This window comes from Rattus norvegicus, chromosome 2 (genome assembly GCF_036323735.1).
Source record: "Rattus norvegicus strain BN/NHsdMcwi chromosome 2, GRCr8, whole genome shotgun sequence".
Taxonomy (NCBI): domain Eukaryota; kingdom Metazoa; phylum Chordata; class Mammalia; order Rodentia; family Muridae; genus Rattus; species Rattus norvegicus.
The window spans coordinates 146,150,326-146,176,738 of NC_086020.1; the positions used below are offsets into that span (position 1 = coordinate 146,150,326).

At 40.9% G+C, this 26,413-nt stretch overlaps 1 protein-coding gene across 1 annotated transcript in view; it reads left to right on the top strand.

The window, feature by feature from the left end:
• Positions 1-253: 253 nt before the first annotated feature.
• The window catches only part of Aadacl2fm3l1 (AADACL2 family member 3 like 1), a 46,349-nt gene continuing 20,189 nt past the window's right edge, over positions 254-26,413 (top strand). Inside the window, exon 1 of the mRNA XM_227185.7 lies at positions 254-411. Coding sequence (XP_227185.3) covers positions 274-411 — 138 coding nt within the window. The 5' untranslated portion in view covers positions 254-273. The remainder of the gene's footprint in view (positions 412-26,413) is intronic.

A 26,413-nucleotide genomic window follows, 5' to 3' on the forward strand; every position in this document is an offset into this window, starting at 1 on the left:
GAAATAGGAACTCACTGCTCTCATCAGGAGTTTTTCTTATTGCCACTTCTGCATATTTTATCAGACATTTTGTAGTAAATTCTATTCCACAACACCTCACAGTTTCATAACCAGTTTTAACAGTAACTTGATCTCAGAACTCAATTGCAAGTCACTATTGCTAAAGCCATCATTGTACCTCACACAGTTTACCTACCTTTGTCTTACTGTTCCGTAGCATATATATGGTATGCCATTCATTATTAACACACTCGAGTCTGCGGGAGATTTATCATGGGATACAAGACTCTGTGCCTTGGATTCTTCTGTATTTTATTTGCTTATTGTATTTATTCACCTGTACCAGAAAATATTGAAGAACCATGGAAAGTGAGAACCATCAGTGCTATTATAAAAATTACTTCATTTCTGGTAATATATTTTTTACTGGGGAATGGGATGCAATGCTATATTTTAAGCTACTTTTATTTCAATATGTTTGAAAGAGATTTAAATTTTTTTTATGATATGTTAGCCAGATAATCTTGGTTTTCATTTAATTACTAACATGTTGACTGTCTACAGCAAAGGGACACACAGTGTTTGCTAAAAGACTAAATGTTGTGATATATCAGTATCAGTATAAAGGAAATAAAATTGTCTAAAAGGATTATTTTGGAATTGTTGAGAAGTCTGGATGTGATGCTTTTGACAATACTTAGACTCATAAATTCTTAGGAAGTTCACACATTATGTTCATTAATTTGAAATTTTGGTGAATTTTAATCAATTATTATCTTAGTTATTTTTTAAAGTACCTCACAGAAAGCTTGTATGTTCTTTGTATTACTGAGGCCTCCAAATAAATTTTCGTTTGGGTGCATTTGTCCATATAACTATGTGATCAGTTTTCCCTGTGATGATGATGTTCTCATTACAAGTTAATACAATGAATATATTGACAATTAGATGAAATATGTTTTAATATCATGCAGAAGTGTTAGTATATTTATCTAGTTTTCTCAGATGTCTTTACTACATTTATTTGTGGAAGACAGTTGACTCTCCCTTCTGGGTTTGAAATAGTCTGTTTAGTCTGTTGTGATATCCCTTCTGAACAATTCTATACTCATGAGCAGAACAGATGGATTTTTAAGTCGAAGTGCACAGTTTGACACTTCCTGATAAGTCTCAAAGTCACTGGCTCAAAAGCCTCCTTGTGAGATCGACTCTGACTTTTCTTGGTTCTACGTTGCTGCAATTCAGACTTTGTTTTTTTTAATAGATGTGATATAATTTGAACACAAGTCTACACTAGATCTGAACAGAGAACACACCAGGATATTTTTAACCAAAATATCCTTTTGTCTGGAAGCTGTAGCGATAAATGACAGAGATTCAAGGAGTGTGGCAAGTATAAACAATGGTACCTAAGCCCTGTCGCAGGAGAGCTGCCAGGGTTCCTATCTAGACATTTAACGCATCTTGTTTTCAGAGTCCAGGGTTTGTTGGGTCATTCTGGACTGTGTTTTCCTCTACTAAATCATGTTTTACACTGTGTACTGGACAGTAGAAGAAGAGGTGGATGAGCCAATGCCTTTCAGTAGAGAAACTGCTACATCTTTTTAGAATGCCTCATGAATCTAACTTACATAATGACGAGCCCATCTCCATCAATAGGAATGTATTCTGAAAACACAAAATTGTTGACTTTTATTTGCTCAGGTTTCAAAATAGAATGACACATGTAAATATATATATGCATATATGCCCTTTCCTACTATGTATATATAGGAAAAGTATGAGTTCTTAAAATGGTCATCATAATGATTGAGAAACTCTCACTGGATTTCAATAGATATACATTTTGCCATTGCCATGACTGAATTATAATAGTTTAGATAGCTTCCATAAAGGTACATTTTAAATCCATTTTGGGAAATAACAGTTAATATATTTGACCAAATAATATTAAAATTAAGTACTCAACAGGAATTCTTTCAAATTACGCACAGAGTAAAATAGGCATAAAACACATAAACTTTCTTTTTGAATTTTTTCAATTTTAAAGATTTCCCCATTAATTTATTTATTCACTTTACACCTGGATCTCAGTCACTCCTCTCCTCGTAGACCCCTGTCGCACACCCCAGCTGCCTTCCTCCTCCTGACTCTACTTCGAGAAAGGGGAGGCTCCTGCTGGGTACAACCCACCTGGCATCTCAAGCACTGTAGCACTCGGCCAGATAAGGCAGCCCAGTTAGGGGAACAGGAGCCACAGGCAAGCTACAGATTTAAGTACAACCCTTGCTCCAGTTGTTGGCGGACCTGCTTGAAGACCAAGGTGCACACCTGCTACATATGTGTGGGTCACCCTAGGACCAGACTATGTATGTTTTATGGTTGGTCATTCAGTCTCTTGGAACCCACAAAGATCCAGGTTAATTGATTCTGTTTATCTTCCAATGGAGTTCCTGTCCCCTCAGGGTAATTTAATCCTGTCCCCTACTCTTCCACAAGGCACACAGCCTAGTCCCATCTCTTCCACAAGCCACTAATTTCCATTCTTTCTCATGAACCTCTCTTCCCACCCATTTGTCCATCCCCTCTCCTACTCAGTTTCTTCCCTCCATTTTGCTCTGATTACTATTTTATTTCCCTGAGTGAGATTCAAGTAAACTTATGTGGGACCTCCTTGTTATTTAGCTTCACTGGGTCTATGGATTAGAGCATGGGTACCCTGTACTTTTTAACTAATGTGCACTTATGAGGACATACAATGCATGTCTTTTTGGATCTGTGTTACCTCAGTCAGGATGATATTTTATAATTTCATCTATATATGCATGCAAAATTCATGATGTCCTTTAGATTTTAATAGATGGGTACTATTCCACTGTGTAAAAGAATCACATTTTCTGTATCCATTCTACAGTTGAAGAACATCTGGGTTGTTTCCAGTTTCCAGATATTAGAGATAAAGCTGCTATGAACATAGTGGAACATGTGTCCTTGTGGTATGGTGGAACATCTTTTGGATAAATGCCCAGGAGTGGTATAGCTGGGTCTTGGAGTAGAACTAGTCCAATTTTCCGAGATACTAACAGATCGATTTTCAGGGTGGTTATACAATGTTGTACTCCCACCAGCAAGGGGGCAGTGTTCACTCTGATCCACATCCTCCTTGCCTGCATGTGTGCTATACTTGAGGTTTGTTTTTTTCTTTGTTTGTTTTGTGGTTTTTTATCTTAGCCATTCTGATGGGTATAAAGTGAAATACCAGAGTTTTTTGGATTTGCATTTCCATGATGATTAAGAATGTCAATGTCGTTCATTTCTTTAAGTGTTTCTTTGCCATTAGAGATTCCTCTGTTGATAATTCTCTCCTTATATCTGTATCCCATTTTTAAATTGGATTATTTAGGTTTTTGGTATTTAACTTTTTGAGTTGTTTATATATTTTGGATATTAACCTGCAGTCAGAGATAGGGTTGTTGAAGATGTTTTCCCAATCTGTGGGCTACTGTTTTGACCTATTGACTCAGTCCTTTGCCTTAAAGAAGCTTTTGAATTTCATGGGGTGCCATTTATTAATTGTTCAGCTTAGTGTCCGAGATAAGGGTTTCTGTTCAGGAAGTTGTCTACCAACGTGTTTGAGGCTATTCCTCACTTTCTCTTCTATTAGATTTTCTGTGTCCGGTCTTATGTTGAGGTCTTTGATTTACTTGGACTTGAGTTTTGTGCAGGGTGATAAATATAGATCTATTTGCATTCTTCTACATGCACACATACAGCTAGACCAGCATAACTTGTTGAAGATGCTTTCTTTTTTCCATTGTATTATTTTGGTTTCTTTGTGCTATAGGCTTTTTCAGCATCTAAGATGGAACAAAAGCTATCACATCGAAGTTGTGCACCACCAAAGAGAAAAATGCCCAAGGGAAGGCACAATTATTAGAGGCCCAATTATTTGCACACTAATGAATTCCATGAAAAAATGAAATAAAAAACCCAACATAGAAGCCGCTGTGTGTGTGTGTGTGTGTGTGTGTGCGCGCGCGCGCACACGCACACACACGCACGCACGTGCCTGTGTCTCCATTTTCTGAGAGAACTACCTCTTTTTTTTTCTCTTTTCTTTTTTTCCAGAGCTGGGGACCGAACCCAGGGCCTTGTGCTTGCTAGGCAAGTGCTCTACCACTGAGCTAAATCCCCAACCCCGAGAACTGCCTCCTGATTTTGTTTATTGTATTGTTCTCTTTGCCTCTCTTTTATTGATCTTAATCCTGAATTTGATTTTATTTTACTTTAAACGTGTGAAATGTGATTAATTTAATTTAATCTATAAACTAATCTAATCAAAGCTAATCTATACAAATCTAAGAGAGTGTGATCACTTCCAGTTTGTGTGCATGTGCATGTGCATGTTACAGCTGTGTCAGAATATTTAGAGACTCTGTTGGTAAGGTCAGCTCTAATGGAGACATATTGTTCTGGAAGTTTTGATTACATTTTTATGCTTTTATTAGGCATCTGGGATTAGGAGGATTAGAAATCTAAATGCTGATACTTGCCTTGTCTTTATATACAGGCATTTTGCTCATTAGTTTGCAGTTCTTCTCTTGTTCTTAGAATAGTGCCTTAGTAGAAATAGTCTTTGTGCCTTAGTAGAAAAACTTTGGGATCGTGATAGTGTAGGACCTGATCAGCCCTACGTCCAGGAGGTCTCACTCATTAAAACATGGAGATGGAGATCGATGCAATATGTAAGAGGTTTAATAATCCAGTACACTGGGGTGAACCTATAATCAACAAAGGCCCACACCCTTTATACTGTTTCAGGGCATAGGCTTTAGGTTACAGCATGAATTGGTTACTTCTCTTTGGTGGGGCCTATTACTTTTTTAATTCATTGGTGGCTGCCTATTGTCCTTTGAATTCATTGGAGGCCATTGGTGGGGAAATACCTTTGGCATGCAGAAGGAGTGGTGAAGGACCCCTGCTAAGGCGGTTAGCTAATTTCCTGGAACAGGGTGTTTTCCTAAATTCCACCTGGTGTTTGCTTAAGGCAGCCTTTGTCCTTCAGTTTGAATCTTACAACAGGTTTGGGCACCAAAAGTTCCTGCCAAAATATGTCTCTATGTATTTCATCCTTAGGCTTAGGAATGGAAATGGGCTAGGGGCAGTTGAGGGGTTTCACAAAAGAAAAGCAGAGTTTTTCACCATAGTCTACTTCCTCAGTCCCCCAGGAATGGGTAGGGATAGTGAGGAGAAGGCACAGCAGAAATTCTGCTAAAGATAATGGTTGCGATTTTGGGATTGGTGTTATGGTGCTGTGAGGCCAGCCATGCAGTAGCATGCCATGTCCAGAAGACAACATTTCACAACTCTGCTCTCCATTCTCCAGCTCATACATTATTTCCTCATCCTCTTTCAAGAAGTTCCTTGAGTACTTTGAGCCTGTATGAGACTGTTAAGCCATGCCTACTTGCTTGCCAGGTATATTATTTTCTTAAGCATTGCCTTTTTATGCTTTAATTCCCTGGGCTGAATGCAAGCTCTACATTGTGATGTAATGTCACCTGCTTCCTGTTGCTGCCTATGCTTTTGGTCTCCTATTGGTGAAACCTTATTAAGTCCACTGTCCTAAAGCATTGCTCTTTTTCTTCATTTTTTTCACCCCTCTGGCCAAGAGTAATTAGATAGATTAAGAACCTTTAAGTTATAAATTCAAAAAAGAATGCATCACAAAAATGCATCACAGAAATGCATAAGTAATAAGTTCTCATCCTATAAATAGGCTTGGAGCCACAATACTAGCTGAGAATGAAGCACAGGCAGTCAATCACTTGCTCTCTGAGGACATAGTCATGTCACAGTTGCCCATATCCCACATACAGTTGTCACACTGGATTTGATAGCTATATCTTTACACATGTCTATATAATATTATATCTATTATGCATACCCAAAATGACTAGTTTATTCTTACACAGTTAAAAGACACTATGTTTTAAGTGTCTTAAGCAAGAAGTACATTAAATTTTCTAACTGGTCAGTGAACAAACTTGACCTGTGTGATTTCCAAAAGTGTCTAGAGTTTTCTATTACATATTCTTTGGCATTCTTCTCTTTGTGTTTTCATGGATCTCCAAGGAGAACCTAAAAACTGGGTCAGACGCAGATTCATTACTTCATCATAAATATAGGTGGTAGAACTTTAATTCATAATATTTTATAATTTTATCTATGTCTTTTGTGTGGTGTATGTATGTGTGTGATGTGTGTTTGTGTGTGTGCGTGTGGTATGTTTGTATCTCTCTGCATGGTATGTCTGTCTGTCTGTCTGTCTCTCTCTCTCTCTCTCTCTCTCTCTGTGTGTTTATGTATGTGTGTATGTTATACATATGTGTGTGGAAGTCACAAAAGAGTTCTTGGGAGTCACTTCTCTACTGCACCCTTGTGGGATCTGGAGATTGGCCACCGGTCATTAGGACTCCAAGAAAGTACCTCTGGCCATGGAAGGAACCTTACCAATGTTCATTTTTTGTTGTTGTTGTTATTAAAACTTTATTGTAAGGAACAGGTAAGGATATGACCCAAAGTGAAATTAAATGGACTTCAAATCTGTACAAATCAATCAACTTCTGCTTGGTTAGAACTGCCATTCTGAAGCTATGGACCTTCATACTGGATTTTATGCTTCACTCTCAAACACATTTTTATGCATTAATCTACCACCCAAAACTGAAAAAAAGGTCTATTTCAGAGTTAAAAGTACAAAACTGATTCACATTGCTGCCGTTCCCTTCCATGGCTCATGCCCATTTTCTATATTCAGACCTTCATTATCAGCCAATATTTATAATTATATGGAATAATTTGACAACATCTTTATCATTTAGGATTATTTTACCTTTGAAAGACCCCCGGAGCAGGGAGACCCTCACACAAGTCTCAGGATGACACGACCCCCCAAGAACTCATGTAAGACTGTCCTTGCTGTAATTTACATGAGGTTTATTGATAGGAACCAGTGCAATGGGGTCAAGACTCATATCCCACGCAGGGGCAGAGGAGTTCGACCACGAGTGGTTGGGAGAAGAAGTATTTAAAGGAGGAAACCACAACCCAAGGGGGTAGGGAGGGCGTCATTGGAAAATGTCGAGAATACCAGTGAAAAATCACAAGGAGAAGCTTCCTGTTTTTCAAGATTGTTCTTTAAGATTTTAATCTAACTTTATGGTCAGTTAGTTCCTGGGAGAGAATTGCTGAACCAGCTGGTGTAATTACAGTTCCAGGGCCCAACCAGTTTCTTTCTTCTGCTCTAAACTTTTGTCTAGAGGGGCAACCTTAAAACTTCTACCTTTCATTTCCCATTTCTTCTATTGGCTAGTTCTAATCATAGAACTAAATTTCAGTATTTTCATAATATTTGGGTTTTTTGACCTTGTAAAGTGCTATATTGGTGGTGTAAAATCAAATCTGAATAGCACTTACTCTTTCTCTAATAAATGCTACTAACTTACTAAGGATGCATGGCCTGAACATAAGAAGCAAAAGTATAATTAAAAGGAGCCCTATTAATGAGGAGATTAAAGTAGTTAGCCATGGAGATCTTTTAAACCATCCCTCAAACCATCCTTGTTTTTCTTCTCTGTCTCTTTTTCTTTTGTCTATCCTTTTTCTAAGTTACTCACGGAGTCTTTAATTACTCCTGAATGGTCTCCATAAAAACAACATTTTTCCTTTAGTGTTGCACACAGACCTCCTTCTTTAAGGAATATCAGATCTAATCTTCGCTTATTCTGAAGGTCTACCTCTGAGAGGGAGGTTAGGGATTCTTGGATTCTTTTTATATCTAAGTCAATGGCAGTTCTGATTTCTCCATAAGTCTTGTGTTGTAGGGCAATAGCAGATGTCCTTGTAGTTGCCCTTGCAGCACCTAGACTTAGCCCTCAGATATTTGTCAGAGTAATTCTCAACTCTCTTTTGTGTCTTACTAAGTCTTTAGCATCAGGATTCCAATCTGGACACTCTCTGAACCTACACACAAAAGGTCATGACTGCCTTTTAGAACTTTTAAACTTATACAGGTTGTGATCCCTGAGGCACAGTCCCAAGAAGTGTTAAGAGTACTAATGTATGCAATGCCTTCATAGTAAGGGGATGTTACATCATTTGCAATAGAAATCAAGCCTACCCCCACACCTACAATTGGGGGATCTATGTCGATGAAACCCAGGGCAAACATGAAATTCTTGTTTCTAAAGCACACTCCTCAAATGAGCATTACAGTAACCCCACCAGTCACATTTCTGATGTGTCCACTTATTTGACATGCAGGTCCAGGGAGCTTTTTGAAGATCTGAGTGTCAGCCTCTAGGTCCCAGCTCTCAGTCCCAACAGCCAGTATGTGGCTGGTGAGGGCTGAGATTTGACGGCTGTCATGGTGGTCAGTAGTACCAGGTACAGTCCTTTCCAGTGAGGTTTGAGTGTCTGGGATCGGTATTGTCATATGTAGCTGAGTCTCTGACCTGGAACTGGTGAGATGTCTCAAAAGGAGCATAGGCTGCTGTCAGCTGTGACCAGACTTGTTTCTGTATCACCTATAGGTTTTTTAGCCTGGCATACAAATCAATATTACTATGACATGTTGGATTAATAACATCATCTAATAAAGTCAGAGGAGCTGAGGCCCCATATAAGACATCAAAGGGGGTAAGGCTGAATCTGGAAGGGATATTTCTTGTTCTGAAGAGAGCAAAAGAGAAAGAGTGCCACCCAGTCTGTGCCAGTCTCCATGGTCAATTTGGTCAGGGTCTCTTTTAGAGTTCTATTTATTTACTCTACCTGTCCTGAACTTTGAGGTCTGTAGATATAATGTAATTTTTAATTGACCTTTAAAAACCTGGCCACACCCTGGCTTACCTTGTCAATGAAAGCAGGGTCGTTATCTGACCTGATTACCTTGGGCACTCCAAACCAGCAGATTTCTTCCAGTATCTTCTTGATGACTACCAAGGCTGTCTCTTGCTTGGTGAGGAAAGCTTCTATCTATTTCTGAAAAGGTACCTACAAGCACTAGGAGATACTTGTAACCATATTTCCTCAGTGACATTTATTTCGACTTCTCACTAAACATTTTAGGTCTTTTTGCCCTGTTTGCTTGTTAAGCATTTACTTGTTGACATACCTTATACTTTTTTACTGCCTCTATTATACATATCTTAACTATTTGGATAAGCTTCTTATCCCCTAAATGAGTCCATTTGTACATTTGGTAAAGTGAGACTTTTGTTTGTTCTCTGGGGAGTATAGCTTTCCCCTCAAGTATGCCATTGTTCTTTCTCTTTTAAGCAATTTGGGCCTTTTCTTCTGTTGTACATTCTAAGTGAGTCCATCCCTTATTCCAATCCCAGTTCCCAATGGCTGTCTCTTGCAGTCCTGAAACCAGGATAGGCTCCTGCATAGCCATTTCTCGAGCCACTTGATCTGCTTTGTCAATGAATCTTTCCCCTCCTGATGTCCTGGGCAATGAATAATACTCACAGTTGCTGGCTTCATCAGGGCATCCAAGAGATGGCAAAGGCATCTGTGCTGATATGCTGGGGGGTAGAGATTTGTCCATCCCAGATGACATTTGTGTTGTCCACCATGGTAGCACCCACTCATTTCTGACCTTCATGAAGAGAACTGCTCCTGTCTGTAGACAAGGTAGCCTCAGTTTTCAGCAGGGGTCGATCGGTCAGTCACAGAGGTCTTCCCTCCACACATTGGCTTCTGTCAGTTCTTGATACTCGTGCTATGGTGGCTCCAGGTCAGGATTGGGCAGCAAAGTGACCAGATTGCCCCCAACTGGTAGAGAATCTAGTCCATGTCAACTGACCAGTGGTCCCATCCTCTGGGACATTTCATTTCAAGGCAAAATATCAGCCACTCTACCATAGTTTAAGTCTTGGATTGGGTGATAATTGTTAGTGCCCGGCTGGCAGGAGTGATGTGTTTCAGGCAGAATGGCATTAAGCCATACATCTCCCAGCATCAGGTACTGGTGCACTGAGACAGGTCTTAAGCTCCACATACACAGTCTGCAGATATGCATACACATGGCCTTACCCAGCCATTTCAGCCCATGCAAGCCATTTTGGAGAGCAAATTTCTCATGAGCAAGGGATAGGGGCAGTCAGGGATGACCATGTACTAGTGGGTTACCTGGCCCACACCAAGGTCCACTGTTCTTTGATTAGTCCATAAATATTGTTTGTTGCCAGTAGCCCCCTGTACCCAAAGTCTTTTGATGGACACTGCTCCACTGGGGCATAGGAGCACAGAGTGTTGGGTCCCTGTATCCACAAAACACTGGCCGGGCTTCCCCTCTATGCTGGGGCATTCCCTGGCCCAGTGTCCTTTTCTTTACATTAGGCACACTGATCTTTAGCCAAGAATTCTCTTCTCTTGCCAGTACTGTCTTCTTAGTCTCTCTAACTACTGTGGCCAGTATAAGTTTCTCTCCTGCCTTTTATTTCTCTTTAGCTCTCTAGCTTCCTCTTCTTTCTGTCTTTTTACCTCTTCCTCTTCCTCAGTTTCTCTGTTATGCACAGACCCTGAACCACACATCAACTTTACTTTCTCTGCAACTTATACTAACTCTCTTAGCAACTTAGCTCAACCTATCAAGTTTCTTTAAATCTTTTTCTTGCCTTAGCCAAATTTGTGGGGTGTTTTCCAGCCCCTCAGAGACCCACCATTGGAGCCTGGTGAAAGACTTGTAGCATGCCCTACCTTCAGGCATATTGAAGTCAGCAGGCAGAAGTGAAGGCCTTCCATCTGTGTCTGGAACATTCTTTCTGGCCTCTAGTAGGATTCTGTATTTCCTCAGTAGTAAAGAGGAACTGTAACAGCTACTAACAAGCATTTGAAGTGGGACGGTGAGAAAACAAGACGAGGGTCCAGAAAATAGAAGTCCGCTGAAGAGGACAAATAACATTCAGTCACAAAGAAAGACAATCAAAAGATTAACAGACAAAAAACAGAAGTGCGCACAAAAACAAAAAATAAGTGGCTACCACGAGATCACCACAAAACTGAACTGATTTAGACAGGAGCTTCTGTGATCTCACCAAGGACAGATGAAGGGGAGCAGATTCCACATCACTCTTCCTTCCCAACCAGAGACAGATGAAGAGGAGTGGATTCCATTTCACTCCTCCTTCCCAAGGGGACACCAAAAACAGATGAAGGAGAGCAGATAAAAAATAATGGTTAAGTCAAAGGTGCCTTCTGGAGGCCAGCCGACATCAAATGTAGGTCACTCTGAGGAGCAAAATTGTCTGCCACGGTCCCTTCTTAATCTCAACTGACAAGTTGTGTGCTCTAGCCCTAACTTCAGTCCAGTGGTCTGAAGTCAAACTCAGAGGAGTCGTCACAGTCTGTCTCGTCATCAAATTCACAAGTAACACAAAACAAAGATCTAAGACACACAGACAAAGACCATTCTGGAAATACAGATGGTCGGGAGGGTGTGCAGATTTCTCCAATCCAGCAGAACTACAGAACTACTGTATCCAAACTGGTACCCAGATGGGAATCTCCCAGGCATCCCTGGTGTTCCCCCAGACCTCCTGGGATGTCTCCCAGGGCAACACAGTTGGTGATTCCCTGGCACATCTACCACTCACACCTGCCCTCTCTCTTACTCTTCCCGAGATGAAAGCGACTGCAAAACCAGAACTCTCGAGCAAATGCAGACCCAGAGTTTAGCCAGCACGGATACACAAAGACATCACAAAGACACAGACACTATCTCACCTCCAAGTGGGTCTTCGGAGATGAGGGTGGTCGCCGATCCCGTATGAGCCCCCAAATGAAAGACCCCCAGAGCCGGAAGACCCTCACTCAAGTCTTGGGATGACGTGAACCCCCAAGAACTCATGTAAGACCGTCCTTGCTGTAATTTACACGAGGTTTATTGATAGGAGCCAGTGCACTGGGGTCGACACTTGTATCCCACACAGGGGCAGAGGAGTTTGACCACGAGTAGTTGGGAGAAGAGGTATTTAAAGGAGGAAACCACAACCCAAGGGGGTAGGGAGGGCGTCATTGGAAAATGTTGAGAATACCAGTGAAAAATCACAAGGAGAAGCTTCCTGTTTTTCAAGATTGTTCTTTAAGATTTTAATCTAACTTTATGGTCAGTTAGTTCCTGGGAGAGAGTTGCTGAACCGGCTGATGTAATTGTAGTGCCAAGGCCTGACCAGTTTCTTTCTTCTGCTCTAAACTTTCGACTAGGTGAGCAACCTTAAAACTTCTACGTTTCACCTTTTTCAGACTACAAAAGGATAGCAAAATGCTATGAACAATATGTATGACATGAACAACAAACAACAAAGATTTGATTCTCACAGTCCTAGAGGGAGAAAAGTAAAAAAACAAAACAAAACAAAACAAAACCCAAAAAACAAAAAAACAAAAAAATCAAAACAAAAGTAAAAAATAAAAACAAAAACAAAACAAACATAAAAATAACTAAAAAAAAACACCTAAAAACAAAAAACAAAAAAAACAACAACTTACTGTCTGATAAGGAAGCCTTATGTTCATTCCTTTTCTTTTTCTTTTTCTTTTTTTTTGTTTTTTGTTTTTTTTTATTAACTTGAGTATTTCTTATATACATTTCGAGTGTTATTCCCTTTCCCGGTTTCCGGGCAAACATCCCCCTCCCCCCTCCCCTTCCTTATGGGTGTTCCCCTCCCAACCCTCCCCCCATTGCCGCCCTCCCCCCCATAGTCTAGTTCACTGGGGGTTCAGTCTTAGCAGGACCCAGGGCTTCCCCTTCCACTGGTGCTCTTAGTAGGATATTCATTGCTACCTATGAGGTCAGAGTCCAGGGTCAGTTCATGTATAGTCTTTAGGTAGTGGCTTAGTCCCTGGAAGCTCTGGTTGCTTGGCATTGTTGTACATATGGGGTCTCAAGCCCCTTCAAGCTCTTCCAGTTCTTTCTCTGATTCCTTCAACGGGGGTCCTATTCTCAATTCAGTGGTTTGCTGCTGACATTCTCCTCTGTGTTTGCTGTATTCTGGCTGTGTCTCTCAGGAGAGAGACACATCTATATCCGGCTCCTATCGGCCTGCACTTTTTGCTTCATCCATCTTGTCTAGTTGGATGGCTGTATATGTATGGGCCACATGTGGGGCAGGCGCTGAATGGGTGTTCCTTCTGTGTCTGTTTTAATCTTTGCCTCTCTATTCCCTGTCAAGGGTATTCTTATTCCCCTTTTAAAGAAGGAGTGAAGCAATCACATTTTGAGCATCCGTCTTGAATTTCATTTGTTCTAGGCATCTAGGGTAATTCAAGCATTTGGGCTAATAGCCAATTATCAATGAATGCATGCCATGTGTGTTTTTCTGTGATTGGGTTACCTCACTCAGGATGATATTTTCCAGTTCCAACCATTTGCCTACTAATTTCATAAAGTCATTGTTTTTGATAGCTGAGTAATATTCCATTGTGTAGATGTACCACATTTTCTGTATCCATTCCTCTGTTGAAGGGCATCTGGGTTCTTTCCAGCTTCTGGCTATTGTAAATAAGGCTGCGATGAACATAGTGGAGCACGTGTCTTTTTTATATGTTGGGGCATCTTTTGGGTATATGCCCAAGAGAGGTATAGCTGGATCTTCAGGCAGTTCAATGCCCAATTTTCTGAGGAACCTCCAGAGTGATTTCCAGAATAGTTGTACCAGTCTGCAATCCCAACAACAATGGAGGAGTGTTCCTCTTTCGCCGCATCCTCGCCAGCATCTGCTGTCACCTGAGTTTTTGATCTTAGCCATTCTCACTGGTGTGAGGTGAAATCTCAGGGTTGTTTTGATTTGCATTTCCCTTATGACTAAAGATGTTGAACGTTTCTTTAGGTTTTTCTCAGCCATTCGGCATTCCTCAGCTGTGAATTCTTTGTTTAGCTCTAAACCCCATTTTTTTAATAGGGTTATTTGTTTCCCTGTGGTCTAACTTCTTGAGTTCTTTGTATATTTTGGATATAGGGCCGGTATCTGTTGTAGGATTGGTAAAGATCTTTTCCCAATCTGTTGGTTGCTGTTTTGTCCTAACCACAGTGTCCTTTGCCTTACAGAAGCTTTGCAGTTTTATGAGATTCCATTTGTCGATTCTTGATCTTGGAGCATAAGCCATTGGTGTTTTGTTCAGGAAATTTTTTCCAGTGCCCATGTGTTCCAGATGCTTCCCTAGTTTTTCTTCTATTAGTTTGAGTGTATCTGGTTTGATGTGGAAATCCTTGATCCACTTGGACTTAAGCTTTGTACAGGGTGATAAGCATGGATCGATCTGCATTCTTCTAAATGTTGACCTCCAGTTGAACCAGCACCATTTGCTGAAAATGCTATCTTTTTTCCATTGGATGGTTTTGGCTCCTTTGTCAAAAATCAAGTGACCATAGGTGTGTGGGTTCATTTCTGGGTCTTCAATTCTGTTCCATTGGTCTATCTGTCTGTCTCTGTACCAATACCATGCAGTTTTTATCACTATTGCTCTGTAATAGTGTTTGAGTTCAGGGATAGTGATTCCCCCTGAAGTCCTTTTATTGTTGAGGATAGCTTTAGCTATCCTGGGTTTTTTGTTATTCCAGATGAATTTGCAAATTGTTCTGTCTAACTCTTTGAAGAATTGGATTGGTATTTTGATGGGGATTGCATTGAATCTGTAGATTGCTTTTGGTAAAATGGCCATTTTTACTATATGAATCCTGCCAATCCATGAGCATGGGAGATCTTTCCATCTTCTGAGGTCTTCAATTTCTTTCCTCAGTGTCTTGAAGTTCTTATTGTACAGATCTTTTACTTGCTTGGTTAAAGTCACACCGAGGTACTTTATATTATTTGGGTCTATTATGAAGGGTGTCGTTTCCCTAATTTCTTTCTCGGTTTGTTTCTCTTTTGTATAGAGGAAGGCAACTGATTTATTTGAGTTAATTTTATACCCAGCCACTTTGCTGAAGTTGTTTATCAGCTTTAGTAGTTCTCTGGTGGAACTTTTGAGATCACTTAAATATACTATCATATCATCTGCAAATAGTGATATTTTGACTTCTTCTTTTCCGATCTGTATCCCCTTGATCTCCTTTTGTTGTCTGATTGCTCTGGCTAGAACTTTAAGAACTATATTGAATAAGTAGGGAGAGAGTGGGCAGCCTTGTCTAGTCCTTGATTTTAGTGGGATTGCTTCAAGTTTCTCTCCATTTAGTTTAATGTTAGCAACTGGTTTGCTGTATATGGCTTTTACTATGTTTAGGTATGGGCCTTGAATTCCTATTCTTTCCAGGACTTTTATCATGAAGGGGTGTTGAATTTTGTCAAATGCTTTCTCAGCATCTAATGAAATGATCATGTGGTTCTGTTCTTTCAGTTTGTTTATATAATGGATCACGTTGATGGTTTTCCGTATATTAAACCATCCCTGCATGCCTGGGATGAAGCCTACTTGATCATGGTGGATGATTGTTTTGAAGTGCTCTTGGATTCGGTTTGCCAGAATTTTGTTGAGTATTTTTGCGTCGATATTCATAAGGGAAATTGGTCTGAAGTTCTCTTTCTTTGTTGTGTCTTTGTGTGGTTTAGGTATAAGAGTAATTGTGGCTTCGTAGAAGGTATTCAGTAGTGATCCATCTGTTTCAATTTTGTGGAATAGTTTGGATAATATTGGTATGAGGTCTTCTATGAAGGTTTGATAGAATTCTGCACTAAACCTATCTGGACCTGGGCTCTTTTTGGTTGGGAGACCTTTAATGACTGCTTCTATTTCCTTAGGAGTTATGGGGTTGTTTAACTGGTTTATCTGTTCCTGATTTAACTTCGATACCTGGTATCTGTCTAGGAAATTGTCCATTTCCTGCAGATTTTCAAGTTTTGTTGAATATAGGTTGTTATAGTAAGATCTGATGATTTTTTGAATTTCCTCTAAATCTGTAGTTATGTCTCCCTTTTCATTTCTGATTTTGTTAATTCGGACGCATGCTCTGTGTCCTCTCGTTAGTCTGGCTAAGGGTTTATCTATCATGTTGATTTTCTCAAAGAACCAACTTTTAGTTCTGTTGATTCTTTCTATGGTCCTTTTTGTTTCTACTTGGTTGATTTCAGCTCTGAGTTTGATTATTTCCTGCCTTCTACTCATCCTGGGTGTATTTGCTACTTTTTGTTCTAGAGCTTTTAGGTGTTCTGTCAAGCTGCTGACATATGCTCTTTCCTGTTTCTTTCTGCAGGCACTCAGCGCTATGAGTTTTCCTCTTAGCACAGCTTTCATTGTGTCCCATAAGTTTGGGTATGTTGTACCTTCATTTTCCTTAAATTCTAAAAAGTTTTTAATTTCTTTCTTTATTTCTTCCTTGACCAGGTTATCATTGAGTAGAGCACTGTTCAATTTCCACTTATATGTGGGCATTCTTCCCTTATTGTTATTGAAGACCAGTTTTAGGCCGTGGTGGTCTGATAGCACGCATGGGATTATTTCTATCTTTCTGTCCCTGTTGAGGCCCGTTTTTTGACCAATTATATGGTCAATTTTAGAGAAAGTACCATGAGGAGGTGAGAAGAAGGTATATCCTTTTGGTTTAGGATAGAATGTTCTGTAAATATCCGTTAAGTCCATTTGGCTCATGACTTCTCTTAGTCTGTCAACATCACTGTTTAATTTCTGTTTCCATGATCTGTCCATTGATGAGAGTGGGGTGTTGAAATCTCCTACTATTATTGTGTGAGGTGCAATGTGTGTTTTAAGCTTTAGTAAGGTTTCTTTTACGTATGTAGGTGCCCTTGTATTTGGGGCATAGATATTTAGGATTGAGAGTTCATCTTGGTGGATTTTTCCTTTGATGAATATGAAGTGTCCTTCCTTATCTTTTTTGATGACATTTAGTTGGAAATTGATTTTATTTGATATTAGAATGTCTACTCCAGCTTGCTTCTTCTGACCATTTGCTTGGAAAGTTGTTTTCCAGCCTTTCACTCTGAGGTAGTGTCTGTCTTTGTCTCTGAGGTGTGTTTCCTGTAGGCAGCAGAATGCAGTGTCCTCGTTGCGTATCCAGTTTGTTAATCTATTTCTTTTTATTGGGGAGTTGAGGCCATTGATGTTGAGAGATATTAAGGAATAGTGATTATTGCTTCCTGTTATATTCATATTTGGATGTGAGGTTATGTTTGTGTGCTTTCACTCTCTTTGTTTTGTTGCCAAGACGATTAGTTTCTTGCTTCTTCTAGGGTATAGCTTGCCTCCTTATGTTGGGCTTTACCATTTATTATCCTTTGTAGTGCTGGATTTGTAGAAAGATATTGTGTAAATTTGGTTTTGTCATGGAATATCTTGGTTTCTCCATCTATGTTAATTGAGAGTTTTGCAGGATACAGTAACCTGGGCTGGCATTTGTGTTCTCTTAGGGTCTGTATGACATCTGTGCAGGATGTTCTGGCTTTCATAGTTTCTGGCAAAAAGTCTGGTGTGATTTTGATAGGTCTGCCATTATATGTTACTTGACTTTTCCCCTTACTGCTTTTAATATTCTTTCTTTATTTTGTGCATTTGGTGTTTTGACTATTATGTGACGGGAGGTGTTTCTTTTCTGGTCCAATCTTTTTGGAGTTCTGTAGGCTTCTTGTATGCCTATGGGTATCTCTTTTTTTAGGTTAGGGAAGTTTTTTTCTATGATTTTGTTGAAGATATTCACTTGTCCGTTGAGCTGGGAGTCTTCACTCTCTTCTACACCTATTATCCTTAAGTTTGATCTTCTCATTGAATCCTGGATTTCCTGTATGTTTTGGACCAGTAGCTTTTTCCACTTTACATTATCTTTGACTGTTGAGTCAATGATTTCTATGGAGTCTTCTGCTCCTGAAATTCTTCCATCCCTTGTATTCTGTTGGTGAAGCTTGTATCTACAGCTCCTTGTCTCTTCTTTTGGTTTTCTATATCCAGGGTTGTTTTCCTTTGTGCTTTCTTGATTGCTTCTATTTCCACTTTTAATTCCTTCAACTGTTCGATTGTGTTTTCCTGGAATTCTTTCAGGGATTTTTGTGACTCCTCTCTATGGGCTTCTACTTGTTTATTTATGTTTTCCTGGAATTCTTTCAGGGATGTTTGCGATTCCTCTCTGTAGGCTTCTACTTGTTTATTAATGTTTTCCTGTGTTTCTCTAAGGGAGTTCTTCATGTCTTTCTTGAAGTCCTCCAGCATCATGATCAAATATGATTTTGTAACTAGATCTTGCTTTTCTGGTGTGTTTGGATATTCCGTGTTTGCTTTGGTGGGAGAATTAGGCTCTGATGATGCCATGTAGTCTTGGTTTCTGTTGCTTGGGTTCCTGTGCTTGCCTCTCGCCATCAGATTATCTCTAGTGTTGCTTTGTTCTGCTATTTCTGACAGTGGCTATACTGTCCTATAAGCCTGTGTGCCAGGAGTGCTGTACACCTGTTTTCCTGTTTTCTTTCAGCCAGTTATGGGGACAGAGTGTTCTGCTTTCGGGCATGTAGTTTTTCCTCTCTATAGGTCTTCAGCTGTTCCTGTGGGCCTGTGTCTGGAGTTTACCAGGCAGGTCACTTGCAGCAGAAAAGATTGTCTTACCTGTGGTTCCGAGGCTCAAGTTTGCTCCTGGGGTGTTGCTTATGAGCTCTCCACGGCGGCAGCAACCAGGAAGATCTGTGCTGCCCTTTCCGGGAGCTTCCGTGCACCAGGATTCCAGATGGCGTTTGGTGTTTTCCTCTGGCGTCAGAGATGTGTGCATGGTGCAGTCTCTTCTGGTTTCCCAGGCATGTCTGCCTCTCTGTAGGTTTAGCTCTCCCTCCCACGGGATTTTGGTGCAGAGAACTGTTTATCCGGTCTATCCCTTCAGGTTCTGGTTTTGTCTCAGATGCAGTGGTCCTGCTGCTCCTGGGCCCTCCTCTACGGGAACCCATAGACCGTATACAGTTTCCTCTTGGGCCAGGGATGTGGGCAGGGGTGGGCAGTGTTGGTGGTCTCTTCTGCTCTGCAGCCTCAGGAGTGCCCACCGGACAAGGTGGTGAGGTCTCTCTCCCACGGGGTTTGGGAGCAGAGCGCTGCTGCGGGCAGGGCGTTCATTCCTTTTCTTATTGCTGATACAGAACTTCTAGTAGAAATTCCTTAAGGAAGGAAGGATTGATATTTGGTCCCATAGATTAAAAGCCACTTTCCTATCATGGTAGGGGAGGCGTAACAGAGGGAATAGATTGAACCTGTCAGTGGAACATGGAGGCAGTTAGTTGGTTAGTTCATATCAGCAGTGGGAAGCAAACCAAGGTCAGACTATCACTTTCTAGTTCTAGCTCTATAGTCCTACATTTACCTACAAGCTAGATACCACTTCCCCAAAAATGACAACTTCCAAGAACAGCATTGTCTTCTGAGGACCTAGTGTTTGAACAGTAGTCTGTGGTGCACATTACACATTCAACCCTAAATATAAGTCTGCTTTCATTTCCACATGTTCTTTTCCATATTTTTTCCAGTTTCTTTTTCACATTGCACAAATGACGATGAAAACTCTCTCTCTCTCTCTCTCTCTCTCTCTCTCTCTCTCTCTCTCTGTGTGTGTGTGTGTGTGTGTGTGTGTGTACAGGCATCTGTACATGTGTTCATTTGCATGTGAATCTATATGCACATGTATACACATCCTTGCAGGACCATGTATCAAATTTGTATGTCTTTCCTTGGGTATTGTCTGTTACGTTTTATAAAAAGATAGAGAGAAGGAATATGTTTTATGGATGTGCAGTCAGATGTGGGGCAATGGTGTGCCAATGCATGCCCCATGCTGAGGCATCCCTTCCCCTTGAGTGTTGAGCTATACAATGTTATAATATAGAATAGAGTTTATTCAGGGCTTGGGGAGGGGAGTTCAGTGAATAGAGAAAGAGAAAGACAAAGAAGAGAGAGAGAGAGAGAGAGACAGAGACAGAGACAGACAGAGACAGAGAGACAGAGACAGAGACAGAGTCTGAGAATGAGTAGAAGATTAGAGGCTGGCCATGAGCACATGGAGATAAAGAAGGGAGGGAGAGAGAGAGAGAGAGAGAGAGAGAGAGAGAGAGAGAGAGAGCAGGAGCAAGTGGACAAAGCAAGAGCAAGAGAGTAAGAGAGAGAGAAGGAGGCAAGCTGCCCCTTTTATACTGAGTCAGATACACCTGGCTGTTGCCAGGTAACTGGGGTGCATCCTAGACAAAATGCCAACATTCCACTGTTTTGGTTTAATTAAAAAAGGAAAAAATTAGAAAGGCTTGATGGTGGAGAGAAATAGGGTCATCATGATCCTTAGCTACTTGTTGCTAACTTTGGGGCAATGTGTCTCTGGGAAACCTAGGAAAGTATGTATGGGGAGGTTGGTCCTGTCTCATGAGAATTGGCTGTTTCCTTTCTGTCCAGCATCTGTAGAACCATCTGTGGATAGATAACAAGGAGCAGAGCCAGTAGGAGCATATGTTTCTGTGAGTAGATTGGAGCATCTGGGGTTGTGTCTCTGGAGCTGCCCTGGATGTAGTAAATGTCTGGATTTGGCAATATGCTGAAACACATCACACACAGACACGCACAGAGAGAGAGACACACTCACACACACATACACACACACACACTCTCACACACACATACTCACACACACAGACACAGAAACACATGCACATACACACTCACACACACACAGACACACTCACACACACATAACACACTCTCACACACACATACTCACACACACAGACACAGAAACACATACACATACACACTCACACACACAAACACACACACACACACACTCACACACATATGTAGTAAGATGGGCTTAGGGAAGACAAATCTTTTGTGGAGTAGAAGAAACAGGAATTGTTTTTCCCTTTTGTCTAGGAGACTGAAAATACATAAATTTAACATAATGAGAAAAAATTTTAAGGTTATATTTGAGTGACGAAGGGAATTCTAAACCTTGACCTTGTGAATATTGTAGTTGATCATATAGTTTAGCAAGAGAAACACCTTAACTCTTTATATAAAGACAACCAAAGGAAACTTATACATGATAACTAATATTGTCGATTCAGCACAAGAAACACTTTAAGTTTATCTTAAAGGCAATCAAAGGAAACTTATATTTGAGCTTGTGATTGTACAGGTGGATCCTGTCTATAGTAGAATGTTTTATTAGAGTTGGGCTAATTTATAACTAACTATTTTAGGACAATGACACAGCAAAGTGAGAAAATATGAAGCATTTCGTCCCTATAAACTGAGTTGAGGTGAGGAAGTAAACAGGTTACATATGTAGAAGCTTACATCTGAACGTGTTTATCATTTATCATGAAGCCTGTGAGGAAGGAAAACCTGTCTTTGATAAGAAATCTGGTGGTCTTAGCGAGTGAACAAATTTATTAATGAGCAAATATAGTGATGGATAACCTTAGCGGTAAGTAACTAGATCTGTTTCCTAGCTGTCAAGCTACAGTTATATTAGCTGTCAATGTAGTCAGAAATCTGGGGAAGGATAAACTATAATCTAGGAGTTACATATTAATTAAAATGACAGAGGTTAATCTATGGTCCACTTCCTAAACAGGTCCCAGGTCCCTGTGGTCTCCATGTCAACTTGTGTGGAGTTAGTTTGGCTGTCAAGATCAGAAGACAAAAAATTTTTTTTCCTGTGGAGTAGATATGTGTAAAATGAGAAATGACCCACCTTGCCTTAGGCAATATGAGACATTTGACTCTTGGGGTATGCTGTTTTGTCCACAGTGTGGACCAAGCCCTGGCAGTAGGCAAGGCAATGGCAGTGTTTCTCCTTGGTTATCATACCACAATCTAGGTAGACTAGCTAGACCCTTGTTGCTGTGCCCATATCTTCTCAGAGACATTGGTGGGGGGTAGCTGTTATGCTTTGGGAATCTCTGTCTTAAGTTTAAATCTCTGTCATTAGTGGACTTCTGGCAAGATTGAGAGCAGTATCTATTGAGCATACCTGAGTTAGAAAACCTGTGTTTGTTTAACTACTTGTTCAAGGAAGTACTAACAAATAGAATGCATTAAAACTTAATGGCAGTAGCAAAAAGTAAGGCTAAACATATATTTATAAAAGGCAGTGATCTTTAACCTTATATTGCTTAAAAATCATTATTTACCAAAGCAGAATAGAATGAAAACCTATCTTAATTGTTGTGACGTTGACTGATTGCTTTAGCAGGGAAAAACACGTAAAGAGACACACATAGAAAGAGACAAATTGTCTAGTGTTCACTTGGCTTAAAGGTGATATGGATCAGGATGGGAAGAATCAGAAAGTTGACAGTGGTGGCATGAGACTGTGGCACCGGGACAGAAAGCAAATGTGTTTGGGCGACTTTAGGCCTGTGCCAATGACTTTGCTGGCAGAGGCGTAGGCCCATTTTATAGCCTATGTCACAGAGTGGCTTAGGCTGTAGGGAAGCTGACAGTGTCCTTGGAACCCATCTGTGGAAATGTACTGAAGGTGTGGGAGCACCGAGTAGCCCAGCTCTGCCTTAGGCTGTGGACTATGGGCAAGTAGCACTGATCCCCAGGAAAGAACTGAGAATGCTTCTTTTTGACCTGGGCCGGTTCACCCCTCCTTAGGCAACCTGGTGGTAGCTAGCAGCAAGGGACACGCACAGGATTGGTAGTGGGAGTGGGAGATATGTGCATGACTGAGGTACCAGGTGCTTGCCTCTGCCTAGGTTGGAGATGCAGGCACAGCCTCAAGCAAGCAGACTTTGAGGAGCCACAAAAGGCTAGATGACCCTCGTACCCTAGGGACTGGCTTGCTGGCTTCTGCCCTTCCCTCCCCTGGTCTGCCACTGGCTGCGTGCATTGTCCAGAGGATGGCTATATGGCAGAGACAGAATCAAGGGGGCAGGGCAGCTCTGTGGCACGTTTCTGTTGAAAGTCATGGGTGAAATGGGCGCCCTGCCGGCCCTTTCCCAGGGCACCATGGCGGTGCTGGGTTGGACAATGCTGGAATTCTGGGCAGAGGCAGTGGCAGTGATGACCTTTGGAAAATGGGCAGAGCACAGGAGCTTGGGTTGCGGTGTCCCAGGTGTTGTGAGTGCATGGCCACAGGATAGGTATCATCTCAGCAAATAGTGCTCCAGGCAGGGCATGAAAGCACAAGAGGGTGGGGTGAGACCTGCTTTTTCCTAAGGCAAACTGGGAGCACAGCAAATGGCAAGAGAATGAACAGGGTAAGGGAAAGCCTATAGATTGATAGTGAGAGAGTTGTTCTAAAAGTGCCAGCTAAGTAGCCATGTAGAGATATTGCTTGCTGGGTTCTATAAATTAGAACTGGATACACCCTATAAATAGGGACAAGGCATCAAAGACCAACACATTGGGTGTGGAAGCTATTAAAAATGTTCCTACAGGTGTTCCAAAAACAAAATTCAATAATTAATGTAAATGTGCAGACAGTTTAGATGTACCAGGTCATTATGCAGGTTTGCTGAGTCCTGGACTCACAGAAAAATGCAGCCTACCTAAACTTAGGAGTTTGTTTTATGGCTGCAAGAGTCCGAGGGAGGAGTGATGAAAATTGCTTTCAATAGATGGTGGTGGGGGTTGAGGGTGAGGGTAATCACCCAAGGGTTAGAGGTCCTAGAACAAGGATTGGTGAAAAGACCAGTCATAAAGACTGAATGTCCCTGTCCTCAAGGGTAGCACAGGGGTGGCTCTGAGGAGTTCAAGAATGATTCCCTGGAACCAGGGGGAGGTTTAGACTGACTGGTAGGGGGAAGGAGCTTACCAGTTCTCAGAAGTGTGAGTGGAAAGTTCTAGTGAGCAATAGCTATCCATGTGGCAGCAAGAGATGTAAACCTTCAAGTTTCTAAATCTGAGTCTCAGCACCAAATATTGTGTTTTATAAAAAGATAGAAGGAATATGCTTGGTGTAGATACAATCAGGTGTGAGGGAAGGGGGTGCTCCTGCAGGCCCCATGCTGAAGCATCCCTTCCCCCTAGAATAGAGTTTATTCAGGGCATCAGAAGGGAGTTGAGGGAGTAGAGACAGAGAAAGGCAGAGAGAGAGAGGAGAGGAGTAAAGGCTGGCCATGAGCATGTGGAAAGAGAGGGGGAGGGGAATTTAAGGAAGGAGGGAGGGAGGGAGGGAGGGAGAGAGAGAGAGAGAGAGAGAGAGAGAGAGAGAGAGAGAGAGAGAGAGAGAGAGAGAAATTGAGAGAGATTACAGGAGCAGGAGGAGAGAGCAAGAGCAAGAAAGCAAGAAAGCAAGAAAGTGAGTAAGGCACACCTGGTTATTGCCAGGTAACTATGGGGCACAACCTAGACAAAATGTCAACATTGTCTACCTTATTTTGGAGACACAATCAATAAAGTAGCCTACAATTTGCTGGTTGGCTGGCCAGTGAGCTCCTACCGATCCAATCTTCCTGTGTAGGATTACAGCTGTTTCCCTCCTGCCCAGCTTTTTATACTGGTGCTAGAAGACAAATTCAGGTCTTCTTCCTCTTTGTGTTGTGAAGAGACACCATAGACACATCAATTCTTACAAATTAAACATTCAGTTGGGACTGGTTTAGAGTTTTGTCCATTATCATCATGGTAGGAAGCATGGCATCATGTAGGCAGACATGGTCCTGGAGGACCCGAAAGTTCCACATCTTGACCTACAGGCAGCAATAAAGAGATCCAAATTCCACTCTTGATGGAGGGCTTGAGCATAGAGTACTCAAAACTCACCCCCACAGTGACTCACTTCCTCCAACAAGGCCCTACCTACTCCACAAAGCCACATCTAATAATGCCACTCACCATGGGTCAAGCATTCAAACACATGAGTCTATAAGGGGCAAACCTATTCAAACTACCACATACAGCAAGCATTTATTTTTATTGAGTTCCCTTATTAGCTCCTGGGGTCTCCATTATAAGGAAATAAACTAATAACTAATCCATATCCAGGACCTAATCATCTCTTAAAATCCCTACCTCTCATGCAGACAGCACACACAGGATTTCAACATGTGAATTTTTGAGGATATAAACATTCACTATATAGGAAGGTTTAGTAGAAATATTTGTATGCATGAGCCTATAAAATGTCTTCCTCTATATAATTAAGGATTCAGGGTGAGTACTTTATAAAGAAAGGATAGTTTACTGAGAAAACAGTTTCAAATGTTGAAAATTTTAAAGACGGTTGCCCCATTGGTTTAGACACTATTAATCATCACATTGGCTTTGTCAAATCATGACACATGCCTTCATGATTAGAGAGTGCCAGGGCAAGAATTCATGAAAATACACAGAGTGAGAGGTCAGGAAGAGGTCATTTCTACTTTTGGATAAGGATTCACTGTTATGCAAGTCTTAACATGAGTCCTATGAAAACTGCATAAATCTTACAATAGTGATGTTCCCAGTGGACCAATACCTTATTCCAGGTTTCACCTCCTCTACGCCATACTACCTGAACCTTAGACTCATAATATATTTTCTCTCTGCTTTGCTACAGTGTTTCCATGAGGCCTTGGAACAATAGGCACTAAGGAATACTGAGAGTTGGAGAAGTATTCCCCAGGGAAGAACACAGCAGTTGGTTATCAAATATGCATGATCACCCTAGAAAATATATATACAAGGAACATTTTACAGATTAAACAGATCGTATGTAAAATATATGTGTATATACATGTACGCATGTAAGAAAAATTAATGATAAAGGAATCTATGAATATTTGAGGGAGGAAAGGGAAGGAGAAAATGGTATGATCATATTCTATCAAAAAATTAAAAATAATTTAAGAAGATCCACTATATCTCATCAACTCAATGACCAAGCCTCAAATACAAGAAGTCTTTGGAACAAAGACACAAACCACAGAAGATTGTCTTTCTGTATTCACCTTTTCAGAGAACAAGGTACAAATTCAGCTTCTTGTTATTGGGACAGCGGTATATATCAGCACTTCAGCAGAGTAAAGAGGTAACCAGTAAACATCATTGGAAGGCTCACTGGATATACAACAGAGAGACTGAGCTGTACATTACACATGTGTGACTAGAGAAAACTTGAAGGGACTCATCCTAAGGACAGCCTAGCAATCTCGGAAGGCATGTGTATTGTTTCAGCTGGGTCACTTCTAGCAGTTGAGGCTAAATTAAATTATACAAAAAAGGAGGTTAGGGGGAGGTGCATTTTGTAGATGGTTGGAAGCACACACTATTCTTCTGGGAAACATGGTTTTATCATAGAGAAAACCGAGAAAGCTTTATTTACCAGAATATGTTTGAAAGTCCTCTAGTTAGAAATGAAATGGAAGGGGAGGCCTTCAAGATGTCAAAGGTGTCAACCAACTAACACAACACTGATAAATCGTAAGAGAAAACAAAGCTAAACACTCTGTGTCCT